Consider the following 26,713-nt stretch of genomic DNA (forward strand, 5'->3'; position numbering starts at 1 on the left):
CTGATTCGTACCCGGTATACCCCGACATATCTCTAGTGTAGTGCATGCCTGTTAAACCTACTAACCACTGCGGTGGACGCATGCGCGCTGGGGGTGCGCAGACCTACGCGATACTAGAGCCCACAAGATTACGATGAATACGTACTTACAGTTTGATGATTTAGTGAATAAATTAGTGCTGTAGCTTACCTGCAACAAAAAACGTTAATTATTAATGGTGGACTTAACACATACCTACATATGTTAAGCGAATAATTATCGAAAAAAGTTTACTCCTCACTAAAATGTATACAATGCTATGACGACAAGTTTTATTCTGACGACTTCAAAATGATTTCGAATCATCCCATTGCAAGTTATCTCAGGAAGTTATATTTCAACAGCCGCCTACACCTCCAGATTGCAATCATAGCATACTGATTTACCGAAAGACAACTACATATGTATTTCATAGTTCACAGGTACAGGTTCAAACACATTGACATAAACATTGACAATAAACCTGGCGGGTCTATCGTTTCGCAGGACATTCCACTTGGCTCGGAGTCACACTCTACACTGCACCCGAGTGTGACCACTCTAGATTGCAATCATACGTTGATATAACGTCTGCATATTATCGAGAGCGCGTAAAATGTCAGACATATTGCTACTGCTCTACTTCTACCGACACAAAGATACTCGATCATGACGGGTCTATCTTTTCGCTAGGCATGCAGCTCGTAGCAACTTGGCTCGGAGTCACACTCTACACCCGTGTGCGCCCACTCGAGATAGCAATCATACGTTGATATAGCGACTGTATATTACTGAGAGCGCGTAGAGTAACGGACACATCGCTACTGCTCTACTCTCTCTACCGACACAAAGGTACATGAAACTTGACGATTTTATCGCTTCGATAAGCATGCAACCCGTAGCAACTTGGCTCGGAGTCACACTACACTACACCCGAGTGCGACCACTCGAGATAGCAATCATATGTTGATATAGCGACTATATATTATTGGGAACGCGTAGAGTAACGGACACATCGCCACTGTTCTACTCTCTTTCTAACAACACAATTTATGACAACATTAACATTATGACGGGTCTATTGCTTCCCTAGGCATGTAACTCGTAGCGACTTGGCTCAGTGTCACACTCTACACCCGAGTGCGACCACTCGAGATAGCAATCATACGTTGATATAGCGACCGTATATTATTGGGACGGCGTAGGTGACAGACACATCACCACTGTACAAAGGTACCCGAACATGAGTACATCGCTTCGATAGGCATGCTGCTCGTAGCAACATGGCTTGGAGACACTACACTACACCCGAGTGCGACCACTCGAGATAGTAATCATACGTTGATATAGTGACCGTATATTATAGGGACGGTAAGTGACAGGGACACCGCCACTGATGTCTACTCTCGCGTCGATAAAACTGAATTCAGACTGGCCATACAGTGACGTATCCGTGCAATCAGTAATCACAATCACTCTAGATTGCAATCAATATGGACGTGATTTTGTTTCATAATTCATAACATATAATCAGAAAATTGGTACGGTTTATATTTATCGCGCATGTGACATTTAATATGTATGTGATGCTTTCAATCAAAAATTTAAACCAAAAAGGTTAATATGCTCCGCATAAAGATGCAAGTCTCCTATAGAAAATTCTTGAGGAGCGTTTGATCGTAATAGCACGATATACCGTAAATTTCATTATAACATTATTACTACCAAAGGAATTTCTAAGGGATGTGTCCACAGTATCGACAAAAGCTAATTTAGAGAGGCATTGTCCGGTGATACAGCGTGTGTAGCAGCGGCCGATAACCACGGCGTGATTAGGGTGTGACAGCACGCTCGAACCTATTAAGATATTACTGCGCTAGTTCGATTACAGGATCTTAACAATATAAATATAATGATAGAGGTATTATTACCTAATTTGTTAAACACGTTTGAATATTGTCTGTAGCTTTATAAAGGTACCCTCACCACCGCGACAGTTGTCGCGTCTCCAAAATTCATGGTAAAGATTACAGGCTAAGTCTAAACTGTGAATTTTGTGATCTATACAGAATTTCGATTATTTTCCTAACAAATAGAGATCTGGTATAATATAAAGCCATTGAATAGTACCGGACAACGAAAGCATAGCAATATTAAATCTTTCAGTTATTTTTAATGCATTGAATGGCACAGTACATTCCGTGCCATCTGGTAAACAGTCATTTATTACATCGTCGATCGATCACTTCAGACAGTTACCGGAATCGATTCACACCACAAATCGCTGAAAGCTTGCTGATAAAAGAGCACCGAAATTCCGGGAATGTCCATATTGCCAATCAAGCCACTTTGCCAGTCAAATGTCAGTTCTGTTGTCGTCACCCCTTAGGTACGTTTCCAGGAATATTGCCTTTTAAAAGGATTTATTTGTCAAACAAAACTATTAGTTCCTCTGACCTGTGACTCTCTGTTCGATGAAAAATCATTTAAAAATAAAGCATTCAGATTCAGGGAAACTATGGGGCTTTTTTATGATTACACTACAAAATTGTTTGGGGGATGTATTGATTGTATTGTAACGTAAGTACAGTCAAATAATTTGATTTCTGTGCATTTTCGTTTCTTGTCACATGACAACCAATATGAAACTCGCTAGGAATCTTATGTTATTGTAATTACAGAATGGCACTGAAAGCAATACCTTGATCGCACCTAAACACCTCATGTGTCGGATTAAGTATACTAACAATTACACAGCTAATATACGACTAATAATTCGCATATTGCGTGTCTCTGAACTAACTATTCGATATGTCGTCTGTTCATCACTATTTGACGAGTCGAGCTTGGCTATACGCTACGTCAGCTAATCACCAGGAAACTTTGCGCCCCCACCTTAGAGGCGGGCTTATCGATACAATCGCGATGAATAAATTGCGAGAATATCAACTTCGCTAGAGATGGGGTAGACAATAATGAAAATGATGAAGTGGTGAGATACGTATATCCGCTTTTCAGCTTTTCACTGTTTCGATAATCATCAAGGCCAATAAAAGCAGTGACAATTAACACAGACAGAACAAGTAAAAAGTTCCACCAGTTCCAGAGTAAGGCAGCAGTTGAAATGAACAACGCCGGTGTAGCAGCCTAAATAGCCTCCAGTTGCCGACTGCTGAGCATAGGCCTCTCTCCGTGTAGGTACGCCACTTATCTAGTAGCTGGGCTAGAGCTAACAGACGCCACGCGCTTTTTTCAAAAGCGCCTGCCAATCCACCTGCCATCACTCTGCCTTACAACTGTCCCGCCCAATTCCACGTGGTAATGACGTCACCTACGATAAGAAAACGTATCGATAAAGGTGCAGCACTAGAGGGAGGCAGCAGTTAGCATGCAGGCCGTCAGTGTGGCCGCCGTGAATAATTCCGACCCCCGTTGCCAACTGTGTTGCCTTTAAATAAATTATTTATCCAGCCTTCTTGGGTTTTATCGCCTGTTGGCGCTGACACTGACGGTTCCGGGGGCGTATTCAGATTTTCACACGAAAGTTTATAGTTTGGTGTCAGGGGTTGCACCTGAACCGAAAATTTTATACTAATCTAATACAAATTCCATTTAAATATAAATATCAGTGCGGTGCGTTCGAATATAGACTTAAGGTAACAACTTTTGTCCACGGGACACTTGTATTGTTTGTCAAGAGTTCAGTTATTTTGATTATTTATGCATTCGGGGCCAGTTATTTAAAAAACTTGGTAGCTATTGTTAAAGTACTGAATACTGATATTGTACTCAAGATGCCAGTAGCGTACATAGCGTACGTAGCGTTAAGGCGCCCACTGATTAACAGTCCGCCGGACGGTATCGGCCTGTCGGTTAGAACAAAATTTTTTACAGTTCCGAACAACTGACAGGCCGATACCGTCCGGCGGACTGTTAATCAGTGGGCCCCTTTACAACGTATTTCCTTTCGAACGAACAACCAGTTCCACCGTTCAAATATAAAAGTAGGTACCGTAGATAATGCCGGCACGTAAGCCTGAGAGACTATGCATCTACCTTACATTAAGCTTGCTATTTCCATATACAAAACTTAGGCGCGGTTGAACTTTTCACTTGCAACTTTTAAACACTGCATATTGGCAAGGTCTTCATCAAGAAGTCTCGTCGATTTACAAACTACTTAGTTGCCTGGAGTCGTTCGAAGTTACTGCCGATCGACTTATAATGTTTACTTTGTTTCTTTATTGCACTTGATTCAGAATGGAATATAACGAGGAAACTTCGAGATCACCATTAAATTTGAATTCAGCGTTACATAAGGAAGACGGAAGACCATTAATCTGTTCTTTACAGATACGTATTCCCTCTGAAGGGTCGACATTCTACAAAATTTTAGACACCCTTGTAACATGTCCATTGTATCCTCCTGAGACACAGAAACATTTGTTTAGTTTTTCGATTTGGAACTCTTTGTTATTCAATAAAAGTTCAAAATAAGTTCTGGAACATGTACAAAAATTTGTACCGGGGGTCTCAGGAGGGTATCACGAAATCAGTTGTGCGCGTTCTATAATTTGAGCATCATATATTTCGGCATCGAAATATATATTTTATAAAAGGGGCCATAATGTCGCCGTCAATAACACAAGTGAAATTTCACCCCAGTTTTACGACAGATATGTAAATAACGCAATCAGTGACGTGGACAAGCTCGTCAGCGGGGAATTTTCCGGTTGGCGGAGCGCGGCTTACCCCCGACCCGGTAGCAGAAGCTTAAGCGACTGCTTTTACGGGTTCGGATAGGGTCTGCATTGCTGGACTAACAGTTTTTGTTCTTGCTTCTTCCAAAAATGGAAAACACGTGGTTTACGCTTTCCAATTACAATAATGCAGAAATCGGTTTCATAAAATAGAAAATTTAAATTTTTACTTGCTTCGTCACTAAAAATTTGGATAGCATCCAAAGAGGATCATTAAGTTTGACCATAGTCATTTCTGGTTGTCGCTTTCACATGACCGAGCGTCAGTCATCAGGTTATCACCAAGATCATGGTGTCGAGCGTATTTTTCTTAAGACTGTATGCTTTATCCTTTCTTTAAATATTTAAAATTAGAATAATTTAACATAACAACAGTTGTGATGTGATACACGGTTTTATACGGACACCTGAATGATATACAGCACTAAGCTGTACGAAGTCAAGTGTACGCTGGAGCGACACCAGCAAGGACAGGAAGTCATAACAGATAAGAGGATTGCTCGCAAAGCTGGTGCGCTTTCCAACTGGAAATATATTGTTAAAGTCAGAAATAGGTCAGCGAGCGATCCATTTGTTCTGTTCTTTGAAGATGTTTCAAGTTATTAAATGTATTTTTATAAATAGACGGTTCCAAGTAGTTTCAAGTGATATGATCGTTTTATTGTTATTGTTACAGCGAAATGGGGGTTACTCTATTTGCAAAAGTGACATTAATGTGGTCAAGTCCTAAATCAAGAATGGTCAAAAAATGTAATCCTATTCTAATAATCTATTCACACATTACTGTCAATCAAATCCAAGCCTCATATTTCTGCTCCAGTCAGTCTAAGCCATCGTCCAAAACGAACGGGGATAAATGGTCCGAAGGTATCCTCGGATGAGTTAAAGCTCTATCCCTGAACCGGTGAAGTGAATTCCAGCCGCAGCGGCCTACGGGCCTTATTCAGAAAAGAAAGTTCAATACCAATTCAAGTGGAAAAGGTTGACGAGATGGTTAAAACGATAACAATTAACAATGCTCCAAATGTATGATACACGGATCAACTACAAAATTCATCTAAAGGGTACTACTGGTTTGTGAATGATGCAAAAGACAGAAGCTTGTGAAGCCTATCATATAGTCCTCCATTGCATGAACAGAGAGAAAGAAAGAGGCATATAAAGGTTTCGCGCTTGCACACATGTAACTTCTAAAGAGAATAAGCGCAGTAAATCAATGCGTTTTTGATATCATTTTGCTACATTAAAAGCACATGCGAGAATCAAGGCCTCTGGTGGACTCGGCAGCGGAAAATGACCCGCATTAAATAAGCCCGACCGCGACCCCTCGTATTTCAACCTGTTCGCTCCTCTCCCGGCTTTATTAACTCGACGAGAAGATATTTTCTATTATGCAAAAAAATTGCTCAAGTTTTTCCTTCAGAAGAAATGTAGCCTCATCGGATACTTTATTCCAAACTTCTTATTTCCATAGCTTCAAGATGGAAAGATAAAAAGCTAATTTCTTGTCTGTTGAGATGAAAAATTGCGTGGAAATAAGAAAACCTTTTCGGATGAGATTAACTGTGATTTTTCTTGATATATCTTTTTATCTTCGCAGCATCGATAAAACAAAATTGTAAGGAAAATGGTTTCCTTCATCGCATTCCAAATATAATCTGTAATTCGATCCCTTCGGTCTGGCAAATTCGCAAGCCCATACCACCATAACCGAAGTTCATTCCGTTTAGCACATTTCGCATTCCTCGTCTGGCGTCGGGTTTCACACCCCTAATCAACGCCCGCCTCACGTGTACTGTCGACGTTAAAGATATAAACATTTTCTGTCTTATTACAATGGGATAAGGCGTAAAAGGGAAGATGTCGGACGATCATTAAAGAGATAACTTCCAAGCACTCTTGTCATTTGCGACATTTCTCCTTTTAGTTTTAGCTGGGTTGCCAAGAGAGAGCAATATCTGCAAGACTGCCTTGACGTTAGGCCGTTTCTCCATCCACAAGAATGCTGGCCGACTTTGAAAAGGGAACAACTGGGAAAACCACGAGAAGTTCCAGGCATTCCCTAGAAAGTTGCGAAATTTCTCCACTTTTAGCCGTGTTCCACATCGTTGGCAAAAGAGAGCCATCTCTGCAAAATTGCGTATACGCTTACAACGTTTCTTCTACGATGATAACAGAAGAGTTTGAAGAGGGAATAAACTCACTGTATATACGCGTAACTTGCGCTGTTCCTGCCTTGTAGGGGTGTACTGTGGAGGGTATAGGTGTACCGAGAATAGCGCCGCATAATCTTGGCGGCAACAGTGGCCCGCGCCCCTCGGCCGCATTGCCGCCGCGCCTGCGCTCTGCGCGAGTCGGGGAACGAGGTTTGGGACGACACGAGACGGGACTCGAATGAACGACATGTGTCGCTATATGACAATTTATTAAAGCTCCTTTGAAGAACACACTTCATTAAGCTAAAGACTTTGATTGATAGTCAGTGGGGCAGAAAGGATCTAGATTGGCAAATACGTATCGGAAGAGAACTGAGCACGGAAAATCACCAAGATGTTTGGAGATGACTTGTCCAACAGTAGGGGAATCTTAGTCTAAGCGCCACTTGAACCATCTCTCTAACCCGGGGTTAACTGGTTAAACCAGGTGTTACCATGGTTAGCAGTACAATTTGACACTGGGTTAACGGTTTAACCGGTTAAACCCGGGTTAGTGGGATGGTGCAAGTGGCGGTAAGTCGATCAACAAGTTACCTCGGTTTTCGTTTTAGTTTATATTATTATCGTTTGGCGTCCCGACATTGACTGTGGAAACGAACCCGAGCACTACACGCAGGACCCGGGGGTTAAGCGCCCGTAAAAAGGGGGTAGCACGGCAATAACGTCTTGATAGCAATTCCGATTCCTCTGCCGCCAGACTGAGCCAAAACTACCCTTATAACGCCAGGAGCAAGGCTATTAATGGTGCATTAGTTACGGGGTTGTATTTCAACGTTTGCATGACACATCCATTTAAGAGAGAGCTGCCAGTGGGGCGCGTACTTACGATACTTAGTTGGCAGAGTAAATGCTAAGGGCGATGAGTGGCGGGACTGTCGCGGCACTATTTGGTATTTCGAGTAAATGTTGAGGAAGTTTTGAACAGGAAACGACAAATATGAACTTCCATTGTTTGCCAAAGAAAATTACAAACAATCCAAATTTGAGACGTAAATTGAGCTTGTAAGCGGAATAGTAGTTGTAAAATAATTTTGGAAAGTTATGTAGTGTACAAAACGAGCGAAAGACTGTCCTCCAATGTTGTGAGAATCACCGAGAACTTTTTGAACCAAAGCTTGATCATTTTGTAATTAAAAGCATCATATGAACATAATCTAGCCTCAAAGTTGATATCAATACGGAGATTTTTTTTTAAATTAACGAACACACCTAAAGTAAAGCCTGACCAGGAATATATGATCACGCGCCATGTTGCGGAATTTCACTGGAACGATTTTTTTCATAATATACTGAACTGTCATCCTATACATGAGAATAACAGCGCCCTCTTGACAATGATCATATATTACTGGTCAGGCTTTACCAGCTGTGCTACTTGTGGCACGTATACGTTGTAACAACTTGTCACCATGGACTAATGATCCGCGGGTCTCTCTGCGCTGGTGGCACTAAGCGCTAATGGAGCGAAGTGTGGATATAGCAGCAGATTACTCATGGTTGCCACAGCGTTGTTACTAGCATTTGTCCATTCTAAAGTAATGCAGAATAATGTGGCTGCTAACTTGAGAGCTGAAGTTGGTGGCTCAATGCGACCTGACACTACATTACATCAGCTACAGGGTAAGTAACTAGGGTTTGATAATCCAGTCACCACAAAATGTACACAGGTGACGTATTTTCTGAGTATTTTATTCCTATAAGAAAAACAAACTCTTATTCCTGCAAATCCATAAAAATATGCAGGCCCTGTAGAGTGTAGACTGCTCCTAAATGTTTTTTGGACAGAGAATCCTCTGAATTTTAAATGCTGACTTCGCATGCCTATAAAATCAGGAACAAATTGAGAAAAACGTAAACCATTTTCCGGAGAGTTAATCGTTAATCCATTAGCGCAGCCCTTCGTTTCACGCCTTGCATACAGTCCATAGACTGGCTCCCGCTAGATCTTACTCGTAAACTCGGGCTCACTATTTATTACAGGTCAATTCGAACGTACAATGACATGTTATTTAGCTATGCGTCTCGCCCGCGCAAATTCATGTATGGACAAGTACGACCGAAATGCACGATAACAAATATCGTTAGTGTACGTTATGATGATGATGATGATATTATTATGATGTTAGTGTACGTTCGATTTGGCCTATGAGTTGGTTTATGTTACCGCCCATAGAAAATTCACTTTTAAACATGGTATCATTATGTTTTTAATTTCAGTCTTTCGTGCCTGTATTATATGAGCGAATGTCAACTAATTATTTAAGTTAAATTGAATTGAAAGGATAAACATAGGCTGCTTCAAAGTAGGTCGCTACTGAACGATTTGCGAATTAGTTTAGATTCGTCAAAGTAGGAATTTGTGTTAGGCTTATTTTAGTCAGGTCTATGATATTGAACTCTGTGTTAAATTCGATCAACACTAAATTAATCTAGAAGTTAGTCTGGTGGTGAACCCGAGTGTTCTATCTTGCGAAAGATAATCTATGCATACGGTTGATATGGCGGCGTAGTGGGGCGTAGGGGGTAGCTTGTTAACTGTATAGGGAGCAAGTACATTTGAGAATGGAGTGCACATACGTCTGTATCGAGGGGTGGGGTAATAGCGGCGTGCGAGGGCAATGATAACGAGACGGTAGGTAAATTGCTGGTAGCTTGGCAGTGCAGCGTCGAATTAGTCACGGCATGATGATTTGTATGTGGCGATACGGCCACATCTGGCAAACGCGCCTGTACGCTAAAGGTTACTGTTCGTTAAAGGTTCGTTTACTGTTCGTTAAAGGTTGGTTTACTGTTCGTTAAAGGTTCGTCTACTGTTCACGTGAATTACATGGTACGTCGCGCGCGTGCAGTGTGAAAGCCATGCGGGAACGGCCCAGTAGATGTACACCCACCATAATGGCCTCATACATGAACGCTTTGCAATGCCTCATGCGCTACGACGTAGCTTGTAGCAGTTTTCCTTGCTTGCTTCATAGAGGCGTAACGACAATGTATTGTGATTAACGCTGATATTTTATAAGGCGCTTGAAATATCACAAGCATGGTACGTGCTAGGTACGTCAGAGGTCGGCAAACTTTTGAGAAGAGCCAACTGGGGTAAAAATTACGAGTTTTAGGAGGCTCCAAGAGCCGCAAATGTTGTTTTAAGAACTTAAGAATAGGGTTAATTTTATGGGCGATTTTAAGAGCTGCAATTGTACCTCCAAAGAGCCGCATAGCTGCGCATTCTAAGCTCGATGTTAGTCACACTGGTTAGACAGACAGAGCTTCCGACTCGATAAGCGTCATACACGGACCATGCTCGAAACAATAAAAGGGGATTTGGCGGAGTCGACTCTTGTTTACCGAGGGCTTTGTGAGGTTTCTCGTTCTCCGTTCGGCTTATGAGCTCCGTATTGTGTGGCGATATGTATCTCAGATGTTTGTGGACGCAGAGCATTATGAAGCAAATAACTGGTCATTTGTCTTGTTTGTTTTGTTAACCGATTTAAAAAAAGAAGCTTCGTTATTAGACACGGATGTAAGTACGTAATAGATTTATTACAGTGCGTCATCATGTCACCAAACTTTACGTCTTGAAAATAGCTTCAGTAAAACTATTAGCTAATCAAACCTGCATAGAAATTTGTATGTAGTGGTGCTAAGCTAATAGTTTGGCTGACTGTACTGACATTATTAGAGCTTCCAAGATGATACAAACATAAAATGTATGTATTTACATACGACATTAATTATATATGTCTCATATTTATGCGAAACTTTAAATCAGATTATGGTCATTATTTTTAGGGTTCCGAAGCCCTATAGTTTCGTCATGTATGTCTTATTTTAACTCGAGTTAATTGACTTAAAACTTAGGGAATTTATATGAAACTTGCACCGTATTTCATTCAAATCGGTCCAGTAGCTTTTCAACATAAACCAAAGCATCCAAATCCCGTAATATCAATATTCCAAAAATAATGGCAGCATATTTATTCGTGCGCCCGTAACAAATGCCTCCGACGTCGTCGCGTAGAAACTTGGAGTTTCAGCCGTCGGAACAATCTCGATCACACAACACACAAACAGCGCGAGTGAGTGCTCGGATATTACAAACGCTTACAGGGTTGCCTCGGTGAACCAGAATACTTAAGAATCGCAGTGCTAATAAATAATAATGCGGTAGCGACTAGGCCGATTGGAGTTGTCATTTAAATTTGGATTGTAACTACTTTCTGCTTCATGCTATGACTCTAGGCGAATGGTGTGAATTGGACATAAAGGGGCCTACTGATTAACAGTCCACCGGACGGTATCGGCCTGTCAGTTGTTCGGAACTGTCCAAATTTTGTTCGAACTGACAGGCCGATACCGTCCGGCGGACTGTTAATCAGTGGGCCCCTTAAAGTAGCACTACCACGTCACATCCGCTGTTTCAAGTCTAATAATGTCTAGCCAAACTTAGTTGAGTGTACGGTACGAATTATTAAGGTACTGAACAAAGCGGTTAATTGGTTAACTTAAGACTATCCCCAACGGCACTGTCTTCTTGAGGTTACATAGAAACCTGGCGCCTAAATAATTCACCTGTCACCTGACGGACAATTTACTATACATATATGGGTTAGCAAAAGGTACGTCGTACCATCAACTTTAACATTCACTTGTTGGACCAGCAATGTACGAAAAATTTACATTGTCATCTGATAATTGTCAATGTGGCGTAGGGGCCAAAGCTCGGCAAGCGGTGACAACAGCGAGTGCTTATTCGACGCCGTAAACACGTGACGCGGGCGTGGCCGGAATACCGAGCGGGAACAATTTGACAACTGACAAGTGGGGGTGTGTGTGAACATGATTACTTCATTTCATTGTGATTACGTGCTTTTATGTTGGCGTTTTGTTATTAGCTAGCCAGGCAGCGGCAATATAACCAGGTATGGAAATAGTCAGTTATCTCTGAAGTACATCGACCAATCGGGCCACCGCACGCCGGACGGCGATGCGTAGCGAGGCAGTCGAGCGTGCCTGTCCTTAGTTCGACTGGTATTTTAACCTAGAGGCAGATTACACACGGCGGCAAGAGACTAAACGAATGAAGTTGACCATGTGATGACATCCGACGGCACCCGGTACCTACGCAAGACGACTGGATTCCAAGTCCTAATGTACCTCATTTCAATATGAAATCCAACCACTGACTGTAGATAAGCTTCTAACTCGTTAGCTAGTACAAATTTGCCCTTCGACAAATGAGAATTTGTAATTACTTATAACTTATAACCACGTTCTATTAGACTCCTATCTCACCACTATCACGAAGCCATATTTCACGCTCCTAAATAGAAAATGCCGTGTAGTGGCGAGCGATTATTTAAAGCTCGGTGCCGGGGACAATATGTTCGCGGGGGAGGTAAAAATAAACAAGCGGGGGGTGTTCCAGCAACGATACAAGTACATGTGGGGTATGCTAAACAAGTGACGAATGCTAATAAGAAACAGACGACAGGGGAGAATTGTAATCACGTATGGGATTCAAGCAAGATATTAATTACAGCGCATCAGCTATACTCCCAATCTGTTGTGACTAAATTGGTATTAAGATGATTTTGAGTAACTGAGGTTGAGGTTAGATTAGGTTACGTAAAATGTATACGTAAGAACAGTGAACGTTACGAAAAATTCTATTTGAAAAGTTGTCAACATAACTGATAAAAAAAAATCGGTGATACTCATTGTACAGTTGCTAAAGCATGTCACATATGTATTTCAGTGTTGAGTGATTAGGCCTGCTCTTTGATCGATAGCACTACTTAATTGCTTGCGGCTGCGATTTTGAGCGCTCGGTTCCTCCACGCATTCCTGACTCAATACTTCACCCTTCACCCGATCGCACTATCGACACCATCCGTAATTATATTAATTCCCCGCAAAAGCCAAACCGCCCCAGTCTCCCCACTTGTGCCAGTCGGCAGGGTGTGAGCCGCCGACAAATAGCACTCCGGCCCGAGCATGCGCAGTGCGGGCTGCAGAGCTTGTTGCACAGGGCGCGCGATCGCGATGGCACGCGACAAAGTCAAAGGGGTTATAGTTGGCGCCCAAACGTGGGACCGTGTCATTGCTTGGGGTAAATTGAAAGGAAATAATTCACACTCAGGTTATGATTACTTCAAATTAATGCAATAACCGCAGTGGATCCTTTCCAGTTTCAATCGCTTCCTTATTGAATGACTGCATTCACAGACGTTTTAAAGTACTTCGAGAATTGGTCAACTATATTATATTAGGGCTCCAGCTTCTTGTTTTAAGAACGTCTTTACATAACTATTCTCCTCGGCGTTTATTTAGACCAAAATACTAGAAAATACTTAGACTAACCTCGGCAGTGAGGACGGGTTAGTCAGAGTAAAGTTATGTAACTTAGCTTAGTTTTATAGTGCGTTGATTTTTACAAATACGACAAAGATGAAGTTATATTTTGGCTACACTATATAACAGATCAGCTCAATGATAATAGGCTCCTAAGCTTCAATATTCTTAGGGTTGAAATCAAACAACAAACGTCACTGTATCTAAAAATGAGTGCCAGCCCTACACGTTGTCTCGTCTCGACTTTGCTTACTCGTCACCGTCGCAAGACAAAGGGCGGCGGAGTGGTATCGCAGCCGAGAGCCCTCCAGCACAAAGGGATGGAAAACATGCGAGGCTACCCTCGCTGCTCGAGCTTTGTTGCTCTTGTTAGGGTGCGATGTGTTCAGATACACTTTTAGGATGATATCGTGTGAACTGTCGATATATATCATGTTCCAAACGTGTTGAGGTAAGATCGATAATAATCAGCACACCCAAAATATGCTGCGCTTAATCACCCCTCTCTCCTATGATCGCCACAATAATTTGTATGCCCGCCTTCCTAGTGGATTGACAATGATTACCAGATGAGACCGAGTAATGAATGATCCTAAACCTGTTAGGAGGTTTGAGGAACAATGATCATACCACTAACATGCACTACTGCGCATGGGGGTCCCATCATCTTTCTACTATGATCACCACGATTTGTGTTTTGCCATCCTCACGTAGTGGACTCGCTTGCCAGATCGTATAGAATGCTGGAACTGATTTTAGTGGGACGCCTACCCACGCCGATTTCTAACATGTGGTCGTTTATTCGAAAACTTTTCGGCCCTATCGAGCGTCCCTTCCACGAACTGTACTAATATAAATTCTTACCTACTATAACTAGTAAACTGTAATGTTTTCTGCAAACTGAATATTTGAAATAAAACTTTCGAGGTACGAGAAATTGTAGTGCAAACATAAAAGACAAAACTTGCACCTCTCAGTGGGAATTGGTTTAATAAAATCTGTTGGCACGTCCCGTCTATAAGTTTTACGACGCGAGTGCAGCTAAACTAGTCCGGACACGTTCTCTACAGGAGGACACCCAGGGTTGCGCATGCAAGGGTTCAAATGTCCGTTAAAATCCATGACAAGTGCGTTTGGGGTGCATGGCGTAGAGCTTCTCAGCGTTTCGGATTTGTGGGGGACCCCATAGCAATTGACCAGGAATTGGGAAATTGAAATTGGTTTAATCTAAACTTATCCAGAGCACACCGCACAGCCTTTAACTTCAGTAGACCAGATTTGTGTAACACTGTGTGTTCCGATTCTAACAAATATATCCAAGAAGGTGATCTAAAAATACCAATACTAAAAAGCTAAACATCTCCCAAGCACTCGTCAAATAGAGCACCGCTCACCCCTCGAACGCCTGCCATTCCGCAAGCGGAATTATTCCAGAAGCTTCCCAAGCACTCAAGACTAAGAAGCCAGCCAGTATAAGCAAGGCTCATGATCCGTAACAAGTATTGGAATTCAGGGATCAATATTACTGGCTACGGATGGAATAATATGCCAGCAATTGCTCAGCTAGAGTACAAAGAGTCGACAAACTCGATTACCCACCGTCGCACGCGGCGCGAATGCCGCCCAACTAATATCCTAGCGGTTTCCACTTACTTGTTTGTGTTTGCGATGCGAGCTGGATGTTCATAAAGTAACGTGTCTGTGGTACGTGGTTTTTTGCGAAAGTTTGATTGGATGCCGGTTGCATGCCGTGCAAATGGCAAAGGGAAATGAGTTTTTCGGAAAAAATTTGACAGGAGCAGAAAGAGGAAGACCATGGCTTACTGAATACATTAAGTCATTTATGCACTAACATCATACATTTACCGAATATTGGAACGGACCAATGAAAAGAGAATGAGAAAGTTTCGTCTCGAACTTTAAGCCAAAGACGCGTTAACCTTTCCGACCGCTTAAAGGAGATAATCAAGAATAATGAGACCCCATTTTCTTAATATTTATTGTTCCATAAACAAGTGATTCCCCCATTACCGCAGCATACTAAATCCGACCATACGTAACAATCCAATAGGCAATTAAGTAAATAGGCCCATTAGTATGCTACGCCTCGCGCCGTATCCATCTCAAGACGTATCACCGTCTCAGAATAGATGGGGCGCGTGAGAGAGATAGCAGCTAAAACACCGAGGAAGAAGTGATTAGGTGTTTAAGCTAGAGTCCAGTGAACCCGCAAAGTGTTTTCGCTAATGTTGTTATGTCAAATTATTATGTCTGTTGCGTAGTAACGGTAACAGTAGAAATGAAAATACATTGGCTTTGGAAGCGAAACGGGTGTGAGGATGATAATAATAATAACTAGTGGTCTCGATAAACAATAATGAATGAAATATTTCGTTGTGCACTGCGAGTACTATCACTAATTAAATTATTGATGTACTCCTTAATTAGCATTTTGATATTTAGGTATAGGAATTAACCTGTAATTAATGACATTCATATTGGAATGTATTGTTGTATTACACGAAAATGTCATCTTGTTTATCAGCTAAGTCTCAGTTACATGTATTTAAAATTAACTTAATTAGTTTCTATCATTTACATTGTAAACATCACAGAAAAGCAGTGACAATAAAGCAAACAATAGAAATAATCCAAAGGCGAGTGGCCCCACGTTGGGCGCCAATTAATGCTCCCATGGCGACGAGGAAAAAGTCAGCGCATTCAATCGGCGCCTTTCTGCCCTAGGCTGTTATTATTGTCGTTTACTGTGCGCTTTGTCTTACACAAACCAGTAATCGTGTGAACTTTGATCACCTGACGTTGTTACGAGGCGTGAGGTCATATTAATACACAAAGGTTAAAATACTGGTCAAAGTGAGAGTAACTTTATAGGTGCTTCAATAATACGTCTTTTTTCAACAATATTGTCCTGGTGCACGCAAGGGTTGGGCAGGAGTGTCGCGTTAGACTGTCTGGTTATTTCGATGTCAGACTTTAATTAACGTAGCTCTGCCTGATGTCGTACCGTAAAAAAAGAACTTGAACTTTTCGTGCTCAGCTAATTATTCGTTCCCTTTTAATGTTGATTGTCACTGGCGATGTCAGAAAATGAACAATGACGAAAATCTAAACGACGAATTTTAGTCAATAACACCTAGAACGTTTTTAATCCACAAATGGGTCTGCATTTCAAACCTCCTACCGACTCGTATTTATAATAATCGCTATTTCCTATAGGTAGGACAAATGTAGGCACGAAGTTAATATTGACATCGAATTCAATCCGCGTATCAATGCATCTGCTAGCAAGCAGTTTTTTTTTGTCCATTCTCAATACTTGGTTCAGAAAACTTATTAGGTTGTTGCCATAACAAAGCAATATCCCATCAATAGACATATCAGCCGAGCTTTCACCCCGTCGCCACGGATCCCTTGACAATCCTCCCTTTGTCCGAGCCACTGTCGCCGCAAAACGGCTTTCCGATAATCCCACGTTGCGTGGCAAATAAGCGAGCAACAGCGTAAGGATGTATACGAAGATATGTGGGGTCAGATTAGGTTGTATAACCTGGTTGTATATAGGATTATAAATCCTTAATAGAATCGGTCCAAACTAACTCGCATCGCGTTTGATAGCACAGACTGCGGATGAGTTATTATAAACGTCATTATTTCATAGACATTTGACGTTTATGATAACACTTCCACGTTCTGTGCTATTAAATTCGCTGCAAAGTTATCTTGTTCTAACTCTAGGTACTTAGCGCCTAAATATGAGGTTATTAGCTGCATTTTTTTAGTTACAAATGTAGATACCAGAGAATGGCAGGGTGTTATGGCTAAAATGCTTGTCTCCAACACGAAATCATTCGACTTGGAATTAAATAACGGAAGAGTAATTTCCTTGTTACAGTGTACGTCAACAAAACTTTCCCATTAATCTTCAAAACTATCGGTGGTGCGTTTAAGCTGCCGCCATCTCTCTATCATTTTCACCAGATCTCTTCTACCAACATTAATTTCAAAATCAACCCCCTCGTTTCACCGATGTTTTGGAGATTTATTTTTGATCTGTTATTAAATTTTGCCAGTCATAACTGTAGCTACCGTAGTCGAGTTACTCGTATATATGAATATGATAAATATAGTTGTAGCGAGAGCACAAAGCGAGCACAATAAACTGTGACACGAATCAATTCCGATATCGGACGTAGCCATCGGCGTCACTAGTTTCCGTTGTGCGGTCTTTGCTGCGGTCTTCAGCGGATAGAATTATTGCAAGTTTACAGCCGATATATTGCCATTAACGTAAAGTTTATGGGACGTCGCTTGCAGTGCAAGAATTAAGACCCGGATCATTTCCACCAACTTAATACAACCCCTCTTGATACGCGAGCAGCGAATGTGTTAAGTGATAAATTTCACTTAACACATTCACTGCTAACGTTTTCGTAGCGCTACGCTCTTAGCCGATCCCAGCGTTTTCTCGTTTTGTAGAGGAAAGCTACTACAAACAGATAACCCACCGAGCAGCTTCCCAGCACTCAAGGTGTTAAATAAGAGTTTATACCAAAGAGGTTATTGATGGTGGAAGAGATGTGTCAAATCGAACTTCCGAGTTTGACAGCTAAGTAGGTGGCGCTTTAAGGCACCATAATGTTTTGTCAACATTACGGCCACATAAAGTAATTCGAAGCATGTTTTATTCAGCAATCAGTAACTGTTTGGTTTATACTAATAATTTCCACTAACAGAAATTACAGCGTCGTAAGATCTCTAAAAAATACCTATTCGATGCTCCATAAATATCTATCTCTTTCTCTTGTAAATTAATGTTTATTTAGGTCGATAGTGACGACATCAAAATGTTCACAAAGTCGTTTATCAAATCGCTAGTCTCTCCCAACTCGCGCACATAATCACAATCGATCCGCACCAATATGTAGCGAAACGCGATACATTCAGATACTCGCATCCTCTCATCAAATCTGTCCACCGACTCCCAAACGTCACAACAACTATTCACGCGACACGCAAAACTAGACCCTAAAGCAGTATAAACAAAGTTTGTTTTTATACATTGTTTTTCGACGATCGTTACGGGCTAGAACGGCATTTTGCATATTTGATTTCGGTGTATAAATATTAAATTTGATTCGCAAAAAGCAATGTTCGATTGAATCTGTATCGGAGTTCAAATTGTTATTCGATATTGGAGCTTTAGGATTGTTTGGCGAACGGGGCGCTTCATATCCTGTTATTGGGTTTCGTGGAATCTATGTGCCTAGTAATATGAAGCGAAATAGATTCGCAAATTGAAGATGCTTTGTGTATATAATCCGGCTCCTTTCAATGAGTTTCTAGGAAGATAATATATGATTAATATGATGTGCGAAATATCATTTGATATTTACCAATCGCTTTTCGGTGATGGAAAATGTCGTTAGGAAACCGGACTAATCTCAATACGACCTAGTTTCCCCTCTGGTTTGGAAGGTCATATGGCAATCGCCAAAAACCTAGTGCTGTGCCAATTCTTGGGATTGGGTTACCGAGCGTACCACAACCTTTCCAAGTGAGCCGTGGGTGCAAACAAGCTAATTTTGTTCGGGCCGAAGCCAAAGTCAACATGCATGGACTAAATGTAGAAAATAAATAGTGTCTTATTCGTGTCAAACAGAACTACTTATAAGAACGTCGTATTTATTGACCGAGCGAAACCGAGGATCTCCGTTTCAACTTGGGCAAAAATACTTTCGTATGTCGTCCGGATGTAGGTACATTTTTCAGATCCATATGAAATTTCGTGAGTAGATTTAATAACTATATGATTTTCTATGTATATAGTTATTAAAGTTTCAAAAGGCACCATACATTTATACGTTTAGAGTATGCAAAGACAGACTCGCAAGGTCTACAGCTCACAGAGCCACTAATAACTACAAATCATGTCGACAAATCCCTACATTGTTAATAATAGCCCCTAATCGTCCTAAAACACACTAAGATTCCCTCACACACAGTGGTTAAGGTTACAAACGACAAACACGCCTTTAGTCCAATCAATAGGGCTCGCACGGCCATTTGCGGGCGAGTAGGGTTTCCGCGGGGGCGACACGGATACCGCACTGCACTTACGCCGGTATCGAGTTACCCCGCGGGGGCGGGAGATGAGGGAACGCAGAGGCGACACTATGGTAATAGTACATTATTGTCGAGGCTCGGAAGTAGCTACTTGCAGGCTGAGGATTCGTTTTAAACGGACGACCTTGGGAGTCCGTTTAATTGAATCCGAAGCCAGCAAGTAGCCTTCCAGCCGAGTCATATATAGTGCTTTTCTCAAAAATGGTGCAAGAAATATAAATATCATAGAAATATTTTACAAAAGCAACTTTCTTACGTATATATTTTCACAGAAAAAAGTAGAAACAATTGAAAAAATTAGCTTTGACGCCTTTTTATTTTTTTAATAAAAAAATAGAAGTGTATTTTTCTGCCGAAAATACGCCAACCTATTTGAGACAGCTAAATAGTCGCGGTACTAATCATCTGTTTGGCTGTTTAATGGGCCTGTGCCTTCATTTGATATGGCCATTTCAACTTTTAAAAAGTTTGGAACTCGACAAATAATGGAATTTGTATGCAACATTGCAGTCCCAAAATCGAGACTGCAATGTTTTTAACTTTTTAATTTTTGACTGACCATAAACTACGCGCTTCGCAACCTATTTTTTAAACGGCAAAGTCGACTTTGCCGTCCATTTTTGAGAAAAAGTACACTTCATTTGTCATGCTCGTAAAATTGAGATTAAAGTCGCGTGTAAGCGGCACTAAGTTGCTTATTATGCACTAGCTAGAGCATAAAGTAAAATCATCTATTACGACCCTTATTGACTTAATCGTGCCTTGACTCTTTAGTCCGTAGCGGCAACATACTTGCCATCATAATTAAAACAAAAACGCATCTCTACTACAAGAATTACGGTTCGAAATCGAATGTATACAAAGGAATGTCAAATGGTTAAAGGGTTAAAATCAAATCAATTTTTTTGTACCATATGCCCTATTCTGAATGGGTCTAATTGTCAGACTAAAGTAAAGTGGCTGTAATATGGATACTTTATCCACTGACCTGTCACTAGAGAGTTAATTAGGGTATAATTCACCTTCGCTCAGTCAACCTGTCTTTCGTCAAATCAATATCGGCTCGGGAGATGTCATAGCGCAAAAGAAATCATGGTGTAATAAATGCCTTATTGTGAATATGGCCAGATAAATCTGCAATAAGATTCTTTCTTCCTCTTCGAAACTACGGCTCTATCTTATCAATCTGAGAGCGAGTAACTATCTCCCTCACTGAGGCACCGTACCTTTAGGTACAAAATGAGCACGTTCGCTTATTCCTTCCTCTTTGGCCACGTCTTGGGAGGCACTTAGCCCTCCACAGGTGGTTACCCCCGCTGAAAAATGAGCGCTTATAACTCGGGGACTGCGACGCTAATAACTTGCGAGTGTAACCTGGGGGAGTATTGACACTATAGGGTATATTGGATTGAGATGCTGAGGAATGTTCAGAGTTCTGCTTTTACATTGATTTAAACCATTTTTTAGGGTTCCGCACCCAAAGGGTAAAAACGGGACACTATTACTAAGACTCCGCTGTCCGTCTGTCTGTCACCAGGCTGTAACTCATGAACCGTTATAGCTAGACAGTTGAAATTTTCACAGATGATGTATTTCTGTTGCCGCTATAACAACTAATACTAAAAACAAAATAAAATAAATATTTAAGTGAGGCTCCCTTACAACAAACGTGTTTTTTTTTTGCCGTTTTTTGCGTCATGGTACGGAACCCTTCATGCGCGAGTCTGACTCGCACTGGCCGGTTTTTTTTATTTCCCACCTTAAATTTTGCATGATTTATGGTGGATGGTGGGTAACAAATAACCCGACCAAATTACGTAGGTCCTTTTTGTAATGTTGCCAGGAATGTTAAAACGTGTTTTTAATTTTGTCGCATTGCGTATGTTCTGCCCCTCACGGTGAGTGGTTCAGTGTAAAGGTAAACTAACCTTGATCCTTGTCGGGTTTGGGCGGCGGCCGTCGGTCGGGCAGCGGCGTGGGTTGCTTGGGGCTATTCCGCTTGGCGCCGCGCGACACCACCAGCGACTGATGCGACATCTATACAACATAAGTCAATACTGTAGTCTGTAGTCTACAGTGTAGACTTTACGATTTTCTGTTCCAATATTATTGTTGAGAGTTGTTTTAATATGTGACGTTTTCAAACAAAAGGTACCACACCACATTGTCGCTTACCATAAGGACAAAATTTGCTTGTATCTTCATATTAATAACCAGTCAGAGCGTCCTTATTGCAAACGACAATGTGGTACCTTTTGCTTGAAAAGGACACATATTTGATATATAAATAATAATAATAAATAATAAATTTGGCACTGTCGGGTGTCGTCAAAAATCGACAAAGCCCCTCGATGCCCCCGGTCTAATCCAGTCTATTCTGGTATAGATACCTAGAACCATGTGTAAAATATCTCTATATTATACTGTGGCAAGCCAGCTTTGTTCGTAGAAAAAGGCGCTAAATTTGAAAAATGAAAAGCGTGAAGGATCGATCTCTTATACAAATTTTGAATTACGAGCCTTTTTCTATTGACAAAGTTAGCTTGCCAGAGTACATTGGCATCCGGACGCACACGGTCAACAGCGAATTGTCGAAGTGTTTGATGCTTCGATCAGTTCTGTCGATGTGTCGTACGTAAGCCGTACGACTGGTTGGTTGCTCAATGTATCGACGTATGAAAGTTTGTACAGAAGCAGGCGTGGCTCACTCCGCGATTTCGTCGCTTTGCTACAGGTAGCTAAAAGCCACAAGCCTTTTTCACACACATCCGTACTTCCGTTCCACACCAATTTTGCTGGCTAGCCATAAGCCGCGCGTGGCGCTGTCGCCACCAAGCGGCCATATCTGTCCTGATCGGAACAGACGCGTTTTGTTAGAGAGTGACTCTTCTGTACCTAGTACTATTATTTATTCTGTGACAGACGTTCTAAGGGCCAGTGTAAGAGTGTGTAAGTGTTACCAGCTTGTCGGAGCGGTCGCCAGAGGGCAGCCTGGCGATGGTGACGTCGGCGCTGTCCTCGGGCGGCGGCGGCTGCTGCAGCCAGTTGTACTCGCGCTTGTCCACCGGCACGCCCCGCCGCTCGTAGTCTTGCGCTTGTGTTCTACAACAAATAAATAAATATTGGGGACATCTTACACAGCTCGACCTAGCCCCAAACCACTGACAAGACATCCTCCAGACTGGGCATAGTAGCGCTACCCCCTCTGCCACAAATATACGGTAGTTTTACTCCATTTTCAAGTCAGTGTCTTTGTGTGACGTCCGTGTCTTTGAACGGACCAATCACGGCACGGGACTCGCTCACCTCGTCCCCCGCACCCCAGTATTTGGCAGTATCGGTTTCATGAAATAATTGCTAGTCCGCCGGTTCCGTATGGACATTTTGACCCCTGCACTTTCCGGCGATCGAACATTTTTTCACGTTGACTGCCCACTCCCGGAACGGTCTGATCACGTAGCGAGTTCATATTATGAGCATATTAATGTCATTTAAGGTCAACTGATGGAATTAAAACCTACGTATAAATCGCTAATAATTAATTTAAGTCTCAAGTTGCAAGTACTCACCTTAAACTTTCATAACAGTCTAAACATACAACGGCATAATCGCCGTTTTCTAATAATAAAGAATTTTCAGTCCGCCTCTGCATTAAAAATGGGAATTCCTGTAACAAAAAAGTTCGTTAGGATTCATTAAAAAAATAAGTATAAGATTGGAGTGCTGTAGCGGATTCATTTCAATGCTAAATCTCGCCAAAATTGTAGTTTTAGTGCTACTGTATCTTAGACAGTATTTAACAACTTGTATGTGTATGTCGCGTTAGTCGCGTACCAAGTTCACAACCGTACTTTATTAGCGAAAAAAATTGTTGTAATTAGTACTGTAGTGCGCAGACATAAAGTCTAAATTACAAGTCCAAATTTTCCACGCAATTAGTACGAATGTGAACTAGGGTATCGATTTGTAACCGAAGCCCGTTGTAGCAATACATCAACTTCCTTACATGGCGACCCTGCCATAAACCGCCAAGCGTATACTTTCAGTAACTGACGATAATCACTTTGACGGTGTCTTCAATAGTATAAGTATGTATGTCGCCTACCTTAATAGGTAACGCGCGCACGCGTTTCCGGTACGTCTTGATGCCGCACAGGTGGCAGTGGTAGTCGTGCGTGTTGTACACGCGCCGGTCTGCGCCCACGCCGCCCAGCGCCTCGTACCTGTGGAAACGTATGTACGGTACAATACACAATAAAGGGACAATCGAACCTATATTAACTACTCAAATTATACCGTCGCGATATCACATCGGCAGAAAAGTTACCTCTACCTAACAACGTCACGATATCGAGTTATGCGATTTCATTCATACATTGCCGCGCTAAGCCGGTCGGTCGGTGGAGAGGTGCCTCGCCCGAGGCAATGCGGCCGAGGCACGTCTACATAGACCGAGCTGCTTCGTGCGGCAATTTCCTCGCGAGGCGGTTAGTTCTGTGTGGACCCGCTCATTGACGACGAGTGAGTAAGCGCCTCTATGAAGAAGCACACTTCGAAGTTCTGTGAGTTGAAGGGTTACTCGGAACTCGAATATTGTAAAGCTGAAATGCTCACAAATGAGTTACAACACACTAAACACGCATATTGATGTCTAATTCTAACTATAACTGCATCCAGATATATACACAGTTCTATATAATGAATATACACATACCTTCTCCATTGACTAAGTAGCGAGTGATAACAGAATGTGCATACTAGCGCCGACCCGTTTTCCCGTAGTTGCTCTGCGTTTGGTAGACTCTGTAAGAGATAAATCATGTTATTTATAGCAATTTTGTTTATACTTCGTTCAATAATTAGTTCAAGATATATGAATCCAAATGATTCATTTTCCCAACGTAAACAACTAAATATAAATATCTTGTTGAGATAAAAATAAACGTAAACAAACTGAACATACAAAGTTTTAAAGGGTCTAGCAGGCTAAGCGAAGAAGAAGTGCCCCCAACGACGATTTGGTCATTCTTTCAGGTGGTGTACTGGCAGGTCCTAAGCATACACTCCATGCTTAATATCAGTCCTCGATCATCTTTTGTTTTCGAGATATTCAGGATAATGTAAAATAATCAGTGTATCATTGAAAGTGTCATATTTTGTAAACTGTTCAAGTTAGATTAACCAAACAAAATTATAGTTGACAACAATAAACCTGGTGGGTGAGGAGACAGGGGAAGTAGGGCGCGTTGCCCTGCGGCTGCCCGTACAGTATCCGCGCCAGCGTGAAGTCCGAGTGCAGCCCGCATAGGAAACAATATATCGATGTACACGCTGCAAACAAACGTAGTTATTCTCATTAATTTATACCACGTTTCATGCCGACTGTACACACTCGTCGGGAGCCCGAGACAGGCTGAGAGCGAGTGAGTACATACTGCGCCCATCTGTCTCGCTCTTCCGAATCTCGGCAAGAGGCGAGTGTGTACAGCCGGCGTCACATTATCTCCGAAAAGTAAGGCCAACGATGAGTGAGTAGACCTTATCACGTTGCAGTAAGGTACTTATATGAAGAATCATATGACAAAGATAGGTAGGTACTTACTATTACTAGCGACGGTTCTGTCGGAGGTAGTAGAAGGTGGGGTGGGGATGACTCGCTCGCCGTTCATCGACGAGTTGCTCGGCAGCGGCGACGGGATGTTGTACCTGTTAACAAATGATTCTTATTTATTTAACTATGGTAATTTCAACATTTCATACTTAACACTGATTTAAACTTTCACGATTATTAAACATTATCAAACTGCACAACGGGACTTAATCGCGTATTTAAGTTTTAAGATTTACCTCCGACGTTTCGAGGACGGCGTTGTCCCCGTGGTCTCGGAGAAGACTGGCTCAAGTTGACATCAACATCTTCTAGCCGCGCGAGTTTTTCGAACTACCCGCACTTGGTCTTGTTTATCAGTTAACGTTTTGCACACTAGGGATGTTACTCTGTCGACACACAAGACTAACGATATTCGATTTATCGACTGTCGATATTCGTTTCCGCTCACATTTGCTAATGACTGGATTCCATGTGGATGAGATCTTAAAACCCAAATCTTAAAACTTAAATACGCGATTAAGTCCCGTTGTGTAGTTTGATAATTTCATACTTAGTTTACCTCAGGTCGACCTTCATACTAGCAGGGCAGGCCTATATCGTAATGTAAGTATTCGAGGGGCATGTGGCGCCGCGTCCATGTTAAACTAATGCAAATGCGAGCGGAATGTAATCACCTTGGACGCTACACGCCCTGCCGAACCCTCCGCTGGACATTAGGCGTATAGACCTGCCTCGGGCGAAGCAAACGACACGCGGCCGTAATGCTTCTGGCGAGGCACGTCTCCGCAGACCGAGCTGCTTCGCGCGGCAATATCCTCGCGAGGCGCCTCGGTCTATGTGTACCCGCCTATTCGCTACTGAGGCCGTACTCTTATATATTGGACACCTATTATAAAAGTACCGATGAAGTGCCAAAGACCCCACAGCTCGTCGGCACCCGCACTCACCTCCGATGCTCGAGCGGCACGCGCTCGGCGTCCATGAGCTCCCACTGGCGCGCGAGGTGGCGCACGCAGCGCGAGCACGCCAGCACGCGCCCGCCGCGCGCCGCCGCCGGCCCGGCACCGGCGAGGCACGGGAAGTGCATCGCGTGCGAGTTCATGTACTCCGCCGTCGTCGACAGCCACTCCATGGACTGTTGCGGGAACAGCCCACAGCACACGTAACACCTGGGGATTTCATTACACTATTTACACTGTTATGTAAGCACTGATATCGCTGAATCCGTCATCATCTCTTTCTATCCTATCAGAAACTAACGATCAGGGGCCGATTGCATAACAATTATAACAAACTACAACTAATATTACAAGCGGAACTCCTTATTTAATAAGTGAAATTAGAAAAGGAGTTGCGCTTGTAATATTAGTTGTAGTTTGTTATGCAATCGGCCCCTAGATAGAAGAGTGAGATGACGATAAGCTATGTAAAAAAATATGTTTATTTCAGTCATCGAAATAGGAAAAAACTGCTGATGAATTTCTTTAGTAATTGTTGTCTCTAACTCATCATTTCGGAGTATCTTCTCATCAAAGTTTAATAATAGATAATTCACACAAAACATGCCGTCTCGCGAGGATATTGCCGCACATTGCACATCGGTCTGTGGAGAC

The 26,713-nt window shown here is 42.1% G+C and overlaps 1 protein-coding gene across 1 annotated transcript in view; it reads right to left on the reverse strand.

Moving 5' to 3' along the window:
• Positions 1-26,713, reverse strand: part of LOC134800584 (uncharacterized) — a 167,748-nt gene that overhangs the window by 43,177 nt on the left and 97,858 nt on the right. Inside the window, exons 11-18 of the mRNA XM_063773074.1 lie at positions 26,048-26,269; positions 25,092-25,195; positions 24,702-24,820; positions 24,204-24,292; positions 23,595-23,712; positions 23,059-23,156; positions 22,450-22,591; positions 21,418-21,526 (exon numbers count right to left, since the gene is read on the reverse strand). Coding sequence (XP_063629144.1) covers positions 21,418-21,526; positions 22,450-22,591; positions 23,059-23,156; positions 23,595-23,712; positions 24,204-24,292; positions 24,702-24,820; positions 25,092-25,195; positions 26,048-26,269 — 1,001 coding nt within the window. The remainder of the gene's footprint in view (positions 1-21,417; positions 21,527-22,449; positions 22,592-23,058; positions 23,157-23,594; positions 23,713-24,203; positions 24,293-24,701; positions 24,821-25,091; positions 25,196-26,047; positions 26,270-26,713) is intronic.

The sequence above is a fragment of the Cydia splendana genome, chromosome 20, assembly GCF_910591565.1.
Source record: "Cydia splendana chromosome 20, ilCydSple1.2, whole genome shotgun sequence".
NCBI classification, from domain to species: domain Eukaryota; kingdom Metazoa; phylum Arthropoda; class Insecta; order Lepidoptera; family Tortricidae; genus Cydia; species Cydia splendana.